This window comes from Xenopus laevis, chromosome 4L (assembly GCF_017654675.1).
Source record: "Xenopus laevis strain J_2021 chromosome 4L, Xenopus_laevis_v10.1, whole genome shotgun sequence".
Taxonomy (NCBI): domain Eukaryota; kingdom Metazoa; phylum Chordata; class Amphibia; order Anura; family Pipidae; genus Xenopus; species Xenopus laevis.
In genome coordinates, this window is record NC_054377.1 from 127,221,145 (window position 1) to 127,234,340 (window position 13,196).

General features: G+C 39.7%; 1 protein-coding gene across 1 annotated transcript in view; it reads right to left on the reverse strand.

Moving 5' to 3' along the window:
* Window positions 1–1,836: 1,836 nt before the first annotated feature.
* The window catches only part of dnah1.L (dynein axonemal heavy chain 1 L homeolog), an 83,967-nt gene continuing 72,607 nt past the window's right edge, over window positions 1,837–13,196 (reverse strand). The window contains exons 66-78 of the mRNA XM_018258993.2: window positions 11,746–11,942; window positions 9,716–9,860; window positions 8,773–8,931; window positions 7,717–7,848; window positions 5,542–5,712; window positions 5,103–5,282; window positions 4,338–4,514; window positions 4,022–4,189; window positions 3,806–3,936; window positions 3,576–3,720; window positions 3,225–3,431; window positions 2,866–3,100; window positions 1,837–2,552 (exon numbers count right to left, since the gene is read on the reverse strand). Coding sequence (XP_018114482.1) covers window positions 2,431–2,552; window positions 2,866–3,100; window positions 3,225–3,431; window positions 3,576–3,720; window positions 3,806–3,936; window positions 4,022–4,189; window positions 4,338–4,514; window positions 5,103–5,282; window positions 5,542–5,712; window positions 7,717–7,848; window positions 8,773–8,931; window positions 9,716–9,860; window positions 11,746–11,942 — 2,169 coding nt within the window. The 3' untranslated portion in view covers window positions 1,837–2,430. The remainder of the gene's footprint in view (window positions 2,553–2,865; window positions 3,101–3,224; window positions 3,432–3,575; window positions 3,721–3,805; window positions 3,937–4,021; window positions 4,190–4,337; window positions 4,515–5,102; window positions 5,283–5,541; window positions 5,713–7,716; window positions 7,849–8,772; window positions 8,932–9,715; window positions 9,861–11,745; window positions 11,943–13,196) is intronic.

Below are 13,196 nucleotides of genomic sequence, written 5' to 3' on the forward strand. Positions count from 1 at the left end.
ATTCAGTGGGTTGAACAAAAAGATTGCATAAACATGTGAGGAACTAAAGCCTTTTTTTAACACTATCACTTCATTTCAGGGGCTCAAAAGTAATTGGACAATTGACTCAAAGGCTATTATCAATGAAGCAGATAAAAGCCCTGGAGTTGATGTGAGGGGAGGGGCTTGTATGTGGAAGATTTTGCTGAAAACACACAACATGCAATCAAAGGAGCTCTCCATGCAGGTGAAACAAGCCATCCTTAAAGGGCATGTAAAGTCTAAAATAGAATAAGGCTAGAAATGCTGTATTTTGTATATTAGATATAAATATGAACTTACTGCACCACAAGCCTAATCAAACAAATAATTTATGCTTTCAAAGTTGGCTACAGGGGGTCACCATCTTGTAACTTTGTTAAACATCTTTGCAAGACTAAGACTGTGCACATGCTCAGTGTGGTCTGGGCTGCTTAGGGATCGTCATAAACAAAGCTGCTTGAGTTCTGCATGGCTGGGAAGTAAGGCGGGGGCTCCCCCTGCTGTTCATAAGTATGATTGTTTCCCTGCTCAGCAGTTAGGGACCGTCTGACAATTCCTATCCACAGCAGTAAATGAAGGGAGAATTTCACTGTATACAGTCAGATTTCTTATAAAAACTGTACACTTTTTTAATTAAAGTATATTGGAGATAGGTTTCTTTTTCATTAAAGAAAGTAAAAATTGGATTTTATACTTTTGCCTTTACATGCCCTTTAAGCTGCAAAAACAGAAAAAACCCATCCGAGAAATTGCTACAATATTAGGAGTGGTAAAATCTACAGTTTGGTACATCCTGAGAAAGAAAGAAAGCAGTGGTGAACTCAGCAACACAAAAAGACCTGGAAGTCCATGGAAGACAACAGTGGTGGATGATCGCAGAATCATTTCCATGGTGAAGAGAAACACCTTCACAACAGCCAAACAAGTGAACATTACTCTGCAGGAGGTAGGAGTATCCATATCCAAGTCTATCATAAAGAGAAGACTGCATGAAAGTAAATACAGAGGGTGCACTGCAATGTGCAAGGCACTCATAAGCATCCAGAATAGAAAGGCTAGATTGGTAAAAAAAACATCTACAAAAGCCAGCACAGTTATGGAAAAACATTCTTTGGACAAATGAAACCAAGATCAACCTCTACCAGAATGATGGCAAGAAAAAAGTATGGAGAAGGCATGGAACAGCTCATAATCCAAAGCATACCACATCATCTATAAAACATTTGGGAGGCAGTGTGATGGCTTGGCCGTGCATGGCTGCCAGTGGCACTGGGACACTAGTGTTTATCCATCATGTGACACAGGACAGAAGCAGCTGAATGAATTCTGAGGTGTTCAGAGACACTGTCTGCTCAAATCCAGCTAAATACAGTCAAATTGATTTGGAGGCGGTTTCATAATGACCCAAAACATACAGCCAAAGCAACCCAGAAGTTTATTAAAGCAAAGAAGTGGAATATTGTTGAATGGCCAAGTTAGTCACCTGATCTGAACCCAATTGAGCTGCATTTCACATGTTTAAGACTAAAATTGGGACAGAAAGGCCCACAAACAAACAGCAACTGACAGCCGCTGCAGTAAAGGCCTGGCAGAGCAATAAAAACGAGGAAGCCCAGAATCTGGTGATGTCCATAAGTTCAATACTTCAGGCTGTCATTGCCAGCAAAGGGTTTTCAACCAAGTTATTAAAAATTAACATTTTATTTTCAGTTTTTTAATTTGTCCAATTGTTTTGGAGCCCTGAAATGAAGTGATTATGTTAAAAAAGGCTTTAGTTCCTCACATTTTTATGCAATCTTTTTGTTCAACCCACTGAATTAAAGCTGAAAGTCTGCAGTTCAACTGCATCTGAGTGGTTTCATTTAAAATTCATTGTGCTAATGTACAGAACCAAAATTATAAAGATTTATGGACCTAACTGTACATAAGATGGTTTCAAGAACGGATTGGATAGCTTTTTAGCAAGTGAATACAGGGTTATTGGAAATAACTCTTGGTACAAGTTGATCCAGGGACTGGTCCATTTGTTATCTTGGCACCAGGAAGGAATTGTTTCCTATTTGAGGCTTCGGAAAGGGGTTTTTGTTGTCCTCTGGATCAACTAGCAGTTAGGCAGTTTAAGTTTAAATAATAGACCTAAACATTTGTGTCTCTTTAACGTAACTTAACCATGTATTATCACAACTGAAAGAACTATTGGGACTATGTGAGTGTGACATTAGAAGTCACACTTACATCGGTAAGATATTTAAAGGTACCAGTCATGTTTTATTGGCTTAATGGAATGTATATTAGCAAGTTAATTTGAACCATTAAAAAAAGCAATGTAGAAGTTGATTGTGTTCTGTATAGTTCTATAGATCTGTATTTTTATGGGTAACTGGTAAGAAATAAACTGTGTAATAATGTTTAATAATCAAGAGCACAAATGAGCGCCACTCCACGCTTAATCCAATGAGTCTGTGGCTGATTGCTGGGGAGTTCTACAGCGATGACGTAGTTGGTAGAATGTCCAGTTGTGGAGAGAGTTCCTAAAATTGACAAGAAAGCATTACTAAAAAGTCAGTATATATTTAGTGACCTGCACACGTGGAGTACACATCACCTCTTTCTATGGAAAGTTCCAGTGATTCTTGTTGGTAGTGGAATATAAAAGAGTGGGAGAGCTATGCTAGGCTAAAACTGCACGGTGAGCCAGATGAAAAGGCAACATCATTTTACAGTACATTCTGTTTGATCTCAGATCATTTGTAATAATATCCATGTTGCAGATACTATTTATAATAAGGTAACAAAAGAGATTCATGTGATGTGGATAAACTATAAGTATCAACTGATCCTTACCTGCTCTTGTCAGAGTTTTGTATATGGGGCAGAAGTATGTTCCAGAAGTAGCTGGTTTGCGTTCAGGCACTGGGACCAGCCAGATTACCACCATCTCAGTGTAAAGCTCTTTTGGTCGAGATTCTGCCAGCATCGAGGTTGTTTTGTCCCATCGTGCCCCTTCCAGGAACAAGCCATAAATGTAACAGCCCTCTGAAGGGCGTTGAGTTAATTCTGAAACAGACTCCCTGAGAACCTGAAAGTGGAGAAGTGTAAAGCATTGGTCTATGTTGCCTCCAACACCGTGTAGATCAGGGTTTAGTTCACTATATTCCAATAACCCCTAATTATTTATGGCCACTAACGTTGCCCCTTCTCACCTTAAAGTCAAAAGAGATGGTATCAATGGAAATGACATGCTTCCTGGCATAATTTTGTAATGTGCCAGTCAGGAATGCCTGTGGGAAGAACAGTCCACTAATCCAGAAAGCAGCAGGAATTCCATCAGAGATCCATTTCTGGAGGAACTGAATTCGCTGAAGAAGATCTAATACCCAGGAGGCAAGGGGTTTGAGAGAAGGATATGCCTGGAAAAAACAACATGAATGGAATAAATGTGTCCAACTTGGCAGTATAAAAAGTTGTGGGTAGAAGAAAGCCTTTGATAATAGCACCAAGCAGGTCAGTACATAATGTATTTCTGCTGGCAATGAAAAGGTCAGTATACTCACCTTTGCTCTCCACATCTCTGGCACAGAATTATTATACAGACTGTTTGCCATCAGCTCCAGCTGAGATGACATTACAACCTGACCTTTCATAGCCTTCAGCAAATCATGTAAAGTCTGTGAAAGGACACTAAGAAGGCGGTTGTACCTGGGGACAGAAAGGATACAGTTTATGCATAAAAAGGCAGATCACAGACAAAGCCTTGTAGGAGACATTGCTGGAAAGCACTTACCGTATAACCTCCTGCACCAGAACAGTATTCATTGATTCCTGGTACATGACTGGGTACTTTGACATCACTTCCTGTACAGGTATCATTGGCGGAACTTTCTTCAGTATGTTTTCAGCTATTTCTTCCACCATCTGTTGGAGAGGATGAAGTTTACTATAACAGGGCACAATTTATATTTTACCTCTTTTTACATAAGTTGCACCGTGTTTTTCTAACCTCATCACGGCTTCCTCCACTGCTCTGTGCTCTTGGTTGTAAAGTAACAAGAGATCCCAGCAGAGCAAAGCTTTCATTCTGTGCAAATGTGATGTTTGCATTTTCATGAAGCCCAAATAGCTCAGTCAGATCGTTGAGAGGAAGGGAGCGAATGTACTGAAGGTAACCCTAACAGGAGAGAAGAGAATGTCCATGACTTAACATATGGCTAAATATTGTGGTATGGGTTTTAGGGGGGGTTGCAAAATACAAGTTCCTTTAAAAGATAATATACAGGGAGATAACGTTTTTGTAAGCAAATGCTGGAATTCCATACATTAAGGTCGTAGGTTGGACTGATCTGATGATATGTTCCAGACTCTGAGAAATTGTGGCCTTCTATTAAAACTGGTGGCTGGTAGAAATCCTGCAGGATGCTCAGTAGGCAACGCCGGTCCCAGTCATCTGTAACACGACCCCCATAATTGATCTCTCCTGCTGTGTAACGTAGAACCTGCAAAGTCAGATACCACAGAGATGAGAAGAAGAAATTGGCTGTTTAACGGTGTGCATATACAGACTGACCAATACCAAACTCTGATCGACCAGAACGTAGGCCAAGTCAGCGGGTCAAACGGCAGATCAGAAAGACGGGCGGAGCGGCAGAATGTGACAATTGGGGACAAAACCAAAACAGTAACAGATATAAAAATTCTCCTTTTTTATTGGCCTAAAGAGAATGCTGAGCTTTTACACGAGTTTCAATGCGTTCACATTTCTTCTCTTAGACAGTGAACAGAAAAAATGGTACAGTTAAAGGATAAGTAAACCTTTAAAACAAGTGAATGCAAATATGAAAACGCTCTGGACTTGCCAAACATGTCCAGGTGGTCTCACAGTAGTACTAAAATTGGCCAAACCACCAACAAAATCTGGGCAGTGTATGGCAAGCTTAACATATGACTGTAAGAGCAATCAAGCATGGTTGTTTTGGTATTTAGGCAACCAAGCAACAAGTCTTGCAGGTTGAATGCATCTCAGAGTCTTTCTCACACTATATCACCCAGCACCCACATTTACCTCTGCTGCAATGCTTGCTCACCTTGTAAGGAATGTCTGAGTACTCCTCAAGGAACATCCGAAGCTGAGAGATGCAGATCCTCAGATCTCCATCTGTGAATTCATATGGGATGTTGAACCCTAAAGGCCCAAACTTTCGTCTTTCCAGAGTGCTTCCGTGGAACAAAGAGAGTGAGAGCAGGAGAGCCTTAAACTGAGAGGCCTGTTATAAAGATCCATAAATAAAGTCAGGAAACAGTTGGTAAAGTATCTCTGAGAACACATTACAAGGGTAGCGGACTTTATAAAAGAGGGTATGCCTAGTAGGGCAGTGGTTTACAGTCTCATCACCAGTTCCCAAGGTTAATCTCAGACACAATCCATTAAATACAGTATTTCTTTACACATCCTATACAATAAACTCACAAACAAATTTTAATTAAGAAGTCTAATAATAAGAGTGGCTGAAAGTGGACAAATACCTTACTGCAGTCCTGCAGCTCTGCGTCACTTAAACTCAAGTAGGTACGTAATAAATTGGCTTTCACTCCCCGCGGAGGCTCAATGGTAAGCTTGGAGCCATTCTGCAAGATGGATACTGGAAACTGGTTACTAGGCATGCTGGTCAACCAAACCCGGAAATCCCGGTGTACCTTTAGAGACAACAAGGTGGTTAAACTAGGCAGCAAACCTAGAAAATCCAATTTGTATCAGCATACATACTGTACATATAATATTTAGCTCATAATTCCTACAGGGATATACATAATGTTGAATATAATGAAGACAAGATGAAAGGCCAATCCACTCTGGTTGACAAAACAAGTCCTTGCAAAATTATTCAGGCCACTACCCTTTCACTGAAAATTTGTTCTATGGGAATTTTTATCCCCCTTTATTCTGGGCAATCCATTACTCCTTTTTAACAAAATTACTAAATGCTGATGAAAAGCAGCCCCAAAGCATACAGTTTCCACCATAGTGCCTCACTGTAGGTGGAAACATAGTGCCTCACTGTGGTGCCATGTTCTATGACCACTAAACCTTTCCTTCTGGGCTGGGCAATTTTTTTTGGAAGAATTCCAGATGTGCTTTTACATGGTTTATTTTGAGTACTGGCTTCTTTTATGCTACCCTTCCATGCAGGCCAGTGTTACAGAGAGCCCCTGATATGGCTGAACCATATCTTCTAGGAAGTATGGTGGTAGCATTATTCTGTGGGGTTGAACCGTAACTTCTAGGAAGTATGGTGGTAGCATTATTCTGTGAGGTTGAACAGTATCTTCTAGGAAGTATGGGGGTAGCATTATTCTGTGGGGTTGAACAGTATCTTCTAGGAAGTATGGTGGTAGCATTATTCTGTGAGGTTGAACAGTATCTTCTAGGAAGTATGGGGGTAGCATTATTCTGTGGGGTTGAACAGTATCTTCTAGGAAGTATGGTGGTAGCATTATTCTGTGAGGTTGAACAGTATCTTCTAGGAAGTATGGTGGTAGCATTATTCTGTGAGGTTGAACCGTATCTTCTGGGAAGTATGATGGTAGCATTATTCTGTGGGGTTGCTTTCCATCATCAAGGATTAGGGAAGCTGGAGAGTTCTCGTTATGGTTACGCTATACCTACTGTAAAAATCCTTTACTTTGAAGTTTGAGCAAAGGTTCATCTTCCAGTAGGACAATGATCCCAAACTAACACTGGAGTTTTTCCAAGTACAACAAAAAGGTTAATGTCCTACAATGGCCCATGGGCTGGGCAATTTTTTTTGGAAGAATTCCAGATGTGCTTTTACATGGTTTATTTTGAGTACTGGCTTCTTTTATGCTACCCTTCCATGCAGGCCAGTGTTACAGAGAGCCCCTGATATGGCTGAACCATATCTTCTAGGAAGTATGGTGGTAGCATTATTCTGTGAGGTTGAACAGTATCTTCTAGGAAGTATGGGGGTAGCATTATTCTGTGGGGTTGAACAGTATCTTCTAGGAAGTATGGTGGTAGCATTATTCTGTGAGGTTGAACAGTATCTTCTAGGAAGTATGGGGGTAGCATTATTCTGTGGGGTTGAACAGTATCTTCTAGGAAGTATGGTGGTAGCATTATTCTGTGAGGTTGAACAGTATCTTCTAGGAAGTATGGTGGTAGCATTATTCTGTGAGGTTGAACCGTATCTTCTGGGAAGTATGATGGTAGCATTATTCTGTGGGGTTGCTTTCCATCATCAAGGATTAGGGAAGCTGGAGAGTTCTCGTTATGGTTACGCTATACCTACTGTAAAAATCCTTTACTTTGAAGTTTGAGCAAAGGTTCATCTTCCAGTAGGACAATGATCCCAAACTAACACTGGAGTTTTTCCAAGTACAACAAAAAGGTTAATGTCCTACAATGGCCCAGTCAAAGCGTAGATCTCATTCCAAATAAAAAATGAAGGGCACCATTTGCACAAGAATCATTCAAATAACCTGAGCGACCAGGAGCAAATCTTAATTTAAACAATGGCAGATAACTAATTTTGCAGTAGTTTATAAAACTTTCACGTGTACCTACAGATGGTCTGAGAGTTTGTCAGGGAAAATTACAAGTTATAAGTCGTCAGACTTCACATTCAGTTGCCGAATTTTACTTCTTAGGAGTCTGATTATGGAAACAGAGGAGACACATACCTTGTCTGGATCAATTGTTTCAATTAACCTCTCTAGTGACGGCATCCAGCTAGGTGCAAGGTGGCAATTCTGGAAGAAAACCCATTTCCCTCTTTCCATTGAGCTGCGCATCATGGCCTCTGCACGTGGCCCCTGTCATTAAATAGAACCAAAAGCTTGGAGCATTCCAATGATGGAAATGATACAAATGTATGTGTTAAATAAGAAGGTAGATGAGATGAAATGCTAAGCTCTGAAGGAAAATGATAGTAGAGCACAAAAACAAACTAGTATCAAGATGAATGTATGTTGTTTTGTACTACAGAAAGTTAAATAGGTATAATCACACCATAAATATTTTCTAAATCATTCTTATTCTTGAAAATATACACATACTGTACCATTTCCTGCTAAATGTACTATTTATTTACAATAAAAGCACAGTTAGAAAGTTGCCCATGCTAAAGTAAAGTCAATAGTGGCTGCTTTTGATTGGCCATGTCCTGATGATCTCTCCTGTGCCCCATTTACCCTATTAGCCTTTTGTAAGAGGATCATTACACAAGCGGGGCGCTATGAGTAAAGTAGCGGACTGCCCGTCTGAGATTATGGCAATTTAGGCAAAATTAATAGGGATGCACCGAATCAAGGATTCGGTTCGGGATTCGGCCTTTTTCAGCAGGATTCGGCAGAATCCTTCTGCCCAGCTGAACCGAATCCGGGGCGGGGAGGGACATTGCGTGACTTTTTGTCAGAAAACAAGGAAGTAACAAATGTTTTCCCCTTGCATATGCAAATTAGGGTTCGGATTCGGTTCGGTATTTGGCCGAATCTTTTGTGAAGGATTCGGGGGTTTGGCCAAATCCAAAATAGTGGATTCGGTGCATCCCTAAAAATTAAAGGAAGATAATAATATAATTTAACTTCTGCATATGAAAAAATTGATGTATAATGCTTTTCAAAATCATCATGAAATCTTTTAAAAGCACAATGGGGTGTGATTGTCAGTGTGAATATATTGCAGTAGTTATGGAAATGAAAACAAAGCAAGCATGACTTAGTTTTGGCTGCACAGACCTGCCCTTGACCCAGAGAGATGGCACTTAGTTTCTTTGAGAACTTCATTTCTTCTGCAAACTTGTAGAGATCTGCTGCTGGATCGGTTCCAGGGGAGAGGATGAAAATGAGTGGGGTAACAGGAGAGGATTCTTTGTATACAGCCCCGAGGTCAGCTGTCTATATAGGAATAAAGACACAAATAATAGACATGGGGTTAATGCAGATTCCACGTTGGTTAATATGAAAATCAATGAAACATCCCCTGATAAGGTTCAACGGACATTTATTTAATTTGGCAGTTATTGAGAAAGGAAAAAAAGTGCATTTTTATTAAAGGAGACCTGTCACCGAAAGAAATAATGATCATTTCTATCATGTTAGTTGAGCAAAATAAACTCTTCTTACACTATATACATTACTTAAATCATTTTTCCTTCAGTCTTGGCATTCACAGTCACAACAAGCAGGTAGATGCTATTTTGTGGATAAGTTTTGTATCCCCCCATAATCTTGTTTATGTGCCAGAATTGATGCCCATGCACTGGCTACACAATTAGCATTTTACAACCTACATTGCACTTAATAAATGTCCCCTAAAGTCTTTTTATTTATCATGCTCCTTCTCGGTAAAGCATGTGGAAATCCATCTTGAACTAAAAAAGTGTTCCAGTGTAGATTACATATTGGTTTGGAAAAGGTTTGTAAGCGTTCAGTGCCAATTTAAGGGAGTGTTAAATTTCACCACTGCAGCAACTACTAAGATCTTGGCTTTTATTTTCTAATTTTGTATAGTCTGATGAAAACAAACTGCTGATTGGTTTCTATTGGCAGTGTACTGTTACAATTTAGCATCTATGTGAGTCAAGTAACACTTCTATCTTTCATAGAAAAGAAATGATCATCCTTGTGTTTGTTTAAGTATAGGCTGTCTACATTATACTGTACATGGCTCACTTCATACCTGTGGCTCTATAAAGCGCTGTCCTAGGTGCTGGCAGACAAAGTCCTGCATTGCATTTGTCACCTTGTCCCCTCTCAGACATCTCAGAATAAGGATTTTCTGGAAGGAATCCAAAGACTGTCCCCATTCACCAGGAAGCTGTTCCCTGCGAGAGGCATTTCAGAAGAAAATAGGCTACATGAAATAGGCTAAGAAGGCCAAGAAATAAGCTAAATGGATTGGACAAAATGCTGTTTAATTTAATGCACATTTATATGAGAAAACGGGGCATGGAGGTCTTTGGCAGAGAGGTAATGCACTAAATTTATGCCATAAACTTTGAACTTGCTACTCTGTCCACCACAGGTTAGTTAGAAATTAAAATAAATGATTAAATATACTGTTGGTGTATCAAGGCAATCCTCCATCCCTTTAACCACTTTAGTTTCTTATCTATGTACTCTCTCCAGCTCATTAACATCCATCTTAAAGGGGAACTCCACAAAAACATAACTTAAGCTTTTTGAAAAGTAAACATAATTTCAAGCAACGTTGCAATATACATATATACAATACACAATATACAATATACATGCAAAAAATATGCAGACTTTTCGTGATTTTTATGGTTTCTGACAGTTCCCTAAACCTAGCCCCCTGCTAATCTATCTGACTACTTTGCTGAGCTGACTGACTACTGTTACTTTATATCAACAGCTATCTGTCCTCAGCCTGCATCCTCCAAACCCCACAATTCCCTGCACAAGTGATTTCAATAAGAAAAGGATCATCATAGCGCAATGCATTGTGGGTTATGTAGTTCCTGCATGCTGTCTGTAAGCTGTGGAGAAGTTGTTACATTTTGTAACATCAGTGTTTAGTCCCTCCTTCCCTGCCAGGATTTCAAATGATGTAGAAAGAGAAGAACTGTTAAACAGCTGGATTTCAGTATAGAAAATGACATTTATTCATACTTTTTGAAGAAACAGGTAATTGTGATGGGTATATTAGGGGTTTCTGAGTTATGTGGGCCTCTTTATCAAATTTTGGTTTGAAAGCCGGAATTCCCCTTTAAGGACTGTAGGCCAAAACTGCACTGCAACATTTATTGAGACATATGTCACTCATTGGCCATTAATGGAGGTATGTGTACCAGGGATATCATCAGCTAGCACACATTAAGGGGCTGATTCACTAAGGGTCGAATATCGAGGGTTAATTAACCCTCGATATTCGACTGGGAATTAAAATCCTTCGACTTCGAATATCGAAATCGAAGGATATAGCGCAGATAGTATGATCGAACAATCGAAGGATTATTCCTTCGATCGAACGATTAAATCCTTCGAATCGAACGATTCGAAGGATTTAAATCCAACAATCGAAGGAATATCCTTCGATCAAAAAAAGTTAGCCAAGCCTATAGGGACCTTCCCCATAGGCTAACATTGAGTTCGGTAGCTTTTAGATGGCGAACTAGGGGGTCGAAGTTTTTTTTAAAGAGACAGTACTTCGACTATCGAATGGTCGAATAGTCGAACGATTTTTAGTTCGAATCCTTCGATTCAAAGTCGTAGTCGAAGGTCGAAGTAGCCCATTCGATGGTCGAAGTAGCCCAAAAAAAACTTCGAAATTCGAAGTTTTTTTACTTCGAATCCTTCACTCGAAGTTAGTGAATCGGCCCCTAAGTCATATGAGCAAACCTTAGCAAATGTAATGCACCCTATATGCTGAACAGCCTACCTGCAGGAATATACCGTATCAAAATCCTTCTAATAAATGATATTCATTCTGATAATTCTGGGGGAATTATATGTCTGCAGCCCTCCAGCATTACTGAACTAGGAATGCCAGAATCACTAACACTTAGGGGCTGTATTTCAAACATATCTGACGTGGATGAGGTTTGCAACTCATGTTATATAAATATATGTTAAACACTGATTTAATTGTAACTTTACCAGAATTCCCATGCTATGATTTTACAAAATGAAAATCACACAGCTTTGTCTGTCTGGCAGAACAATATTTCTCAGATCACAGCACCTTACCGATGGGGCTCAGGGCTATCACAGATCCTCCTGTATTCCTCAGCATAGTGTGTCAGTTCCTCTGTGACTTTACTGAAGTTGCTAAGGGCACTCAGAGCCTGGATATCCCTCCATGCCCGCTCTGTCAGCCACTCTTGAAATGGATTTTCTACCAGACTGGTGGCCGTGCCACCTGAAAGCAAGAAGCGCCATTCTTCCTGTAAAAAAAAAGATTTTGTCTCTGAATATAAGTTTTATTACATGACAAGGGATGGTTTTGATTCAATTTGCTGTGCTGCCTATATAATATGTGTAACTTGAGCAAGAATCACCCAAAGAACTCTCTTGTGAACAGTGAAGCTGAATCTTCCACATACCACTAAAGCATGGGGCAGTGGAATGGGAAAAGTTCAGCCTGAAGCCCATTTAGGGTCAGTGCTTTTTTTGCCATGGGTACCTCTGGAACTATATAGAAATGGACAGGGTTTGCACACTCAATGAGAGAAATAAAACTTAGTAGACAAAGGTGGTATTAAAAGATTTTCTTTTATAGTAAATAGCAAAAAAAATTTTTTTACATCAGACAAGTTGGTATATCAAATACAACAGTATTAGCAGAAATAGATACATACCACCAAGTAACAAGATCCAGACAAAAAGAGACAAACCACAGGGAACACTATAGCCTTTGTCAAGGGGAATTATTTTGATATTTACTATAAAATAATTTTTTCTAATACCACCTTTGTCTACTAAGTTTTATTTCTCTCATTGAGTGTGCAACACCTCTCTATTTCTATATACTGTTTTGGGTAACTGACTGTGGGATTACCTGGGGTTATTTGCACCTCATATTCTTTAAAAAAGTATTTTTTCTATTGTGAATATTTGGAGTGCCCTCCACCAACTTATTTTCGTATATATGTTTTACCTCTGGAACTATTGCAGGATGAGTTGTTATGAGCTAAGGGGGCCCAGCCTGGAGGCCATTGAGGATCAGATTTGGGATAAGTGCTTATTTTTTATTCTGGGAACTCTATAAGCTATAGCAGAGTGACTTATACCAGTGTTTCTATATATCTGTAACTTTGTTATGAGCTAAGGGGGCCCAGTGGAAGGTCATTAGGGCTGAGAATTGGGGTGAGTGCTTATTTCCTGCCCTGGGTACCACTGGAAGTATAGCAAGAGAGATGGCTTATTTGCTTCTAGATACACCTTAAACCCAGCTTAAAGGTCAATTAGGGCGATATTTGAGATGAAAACCTATTTATTGTTCTAGATGGGGCTGTCATTAATTTGCTGGGGGGGGGGGTAGTAGCAACTAGTCCTAGTAGCAGCTAGTCCTATATATTTTTAGCACTATGACTGAGTGACACCAACGTTTTTTCGTTATCTTATGAGCTAAGGGAAACTCAAAGGCTGAAAATGAATGGGGGGGATGGGCTTGACCTGAAAAGCCCAATAGCCACTGT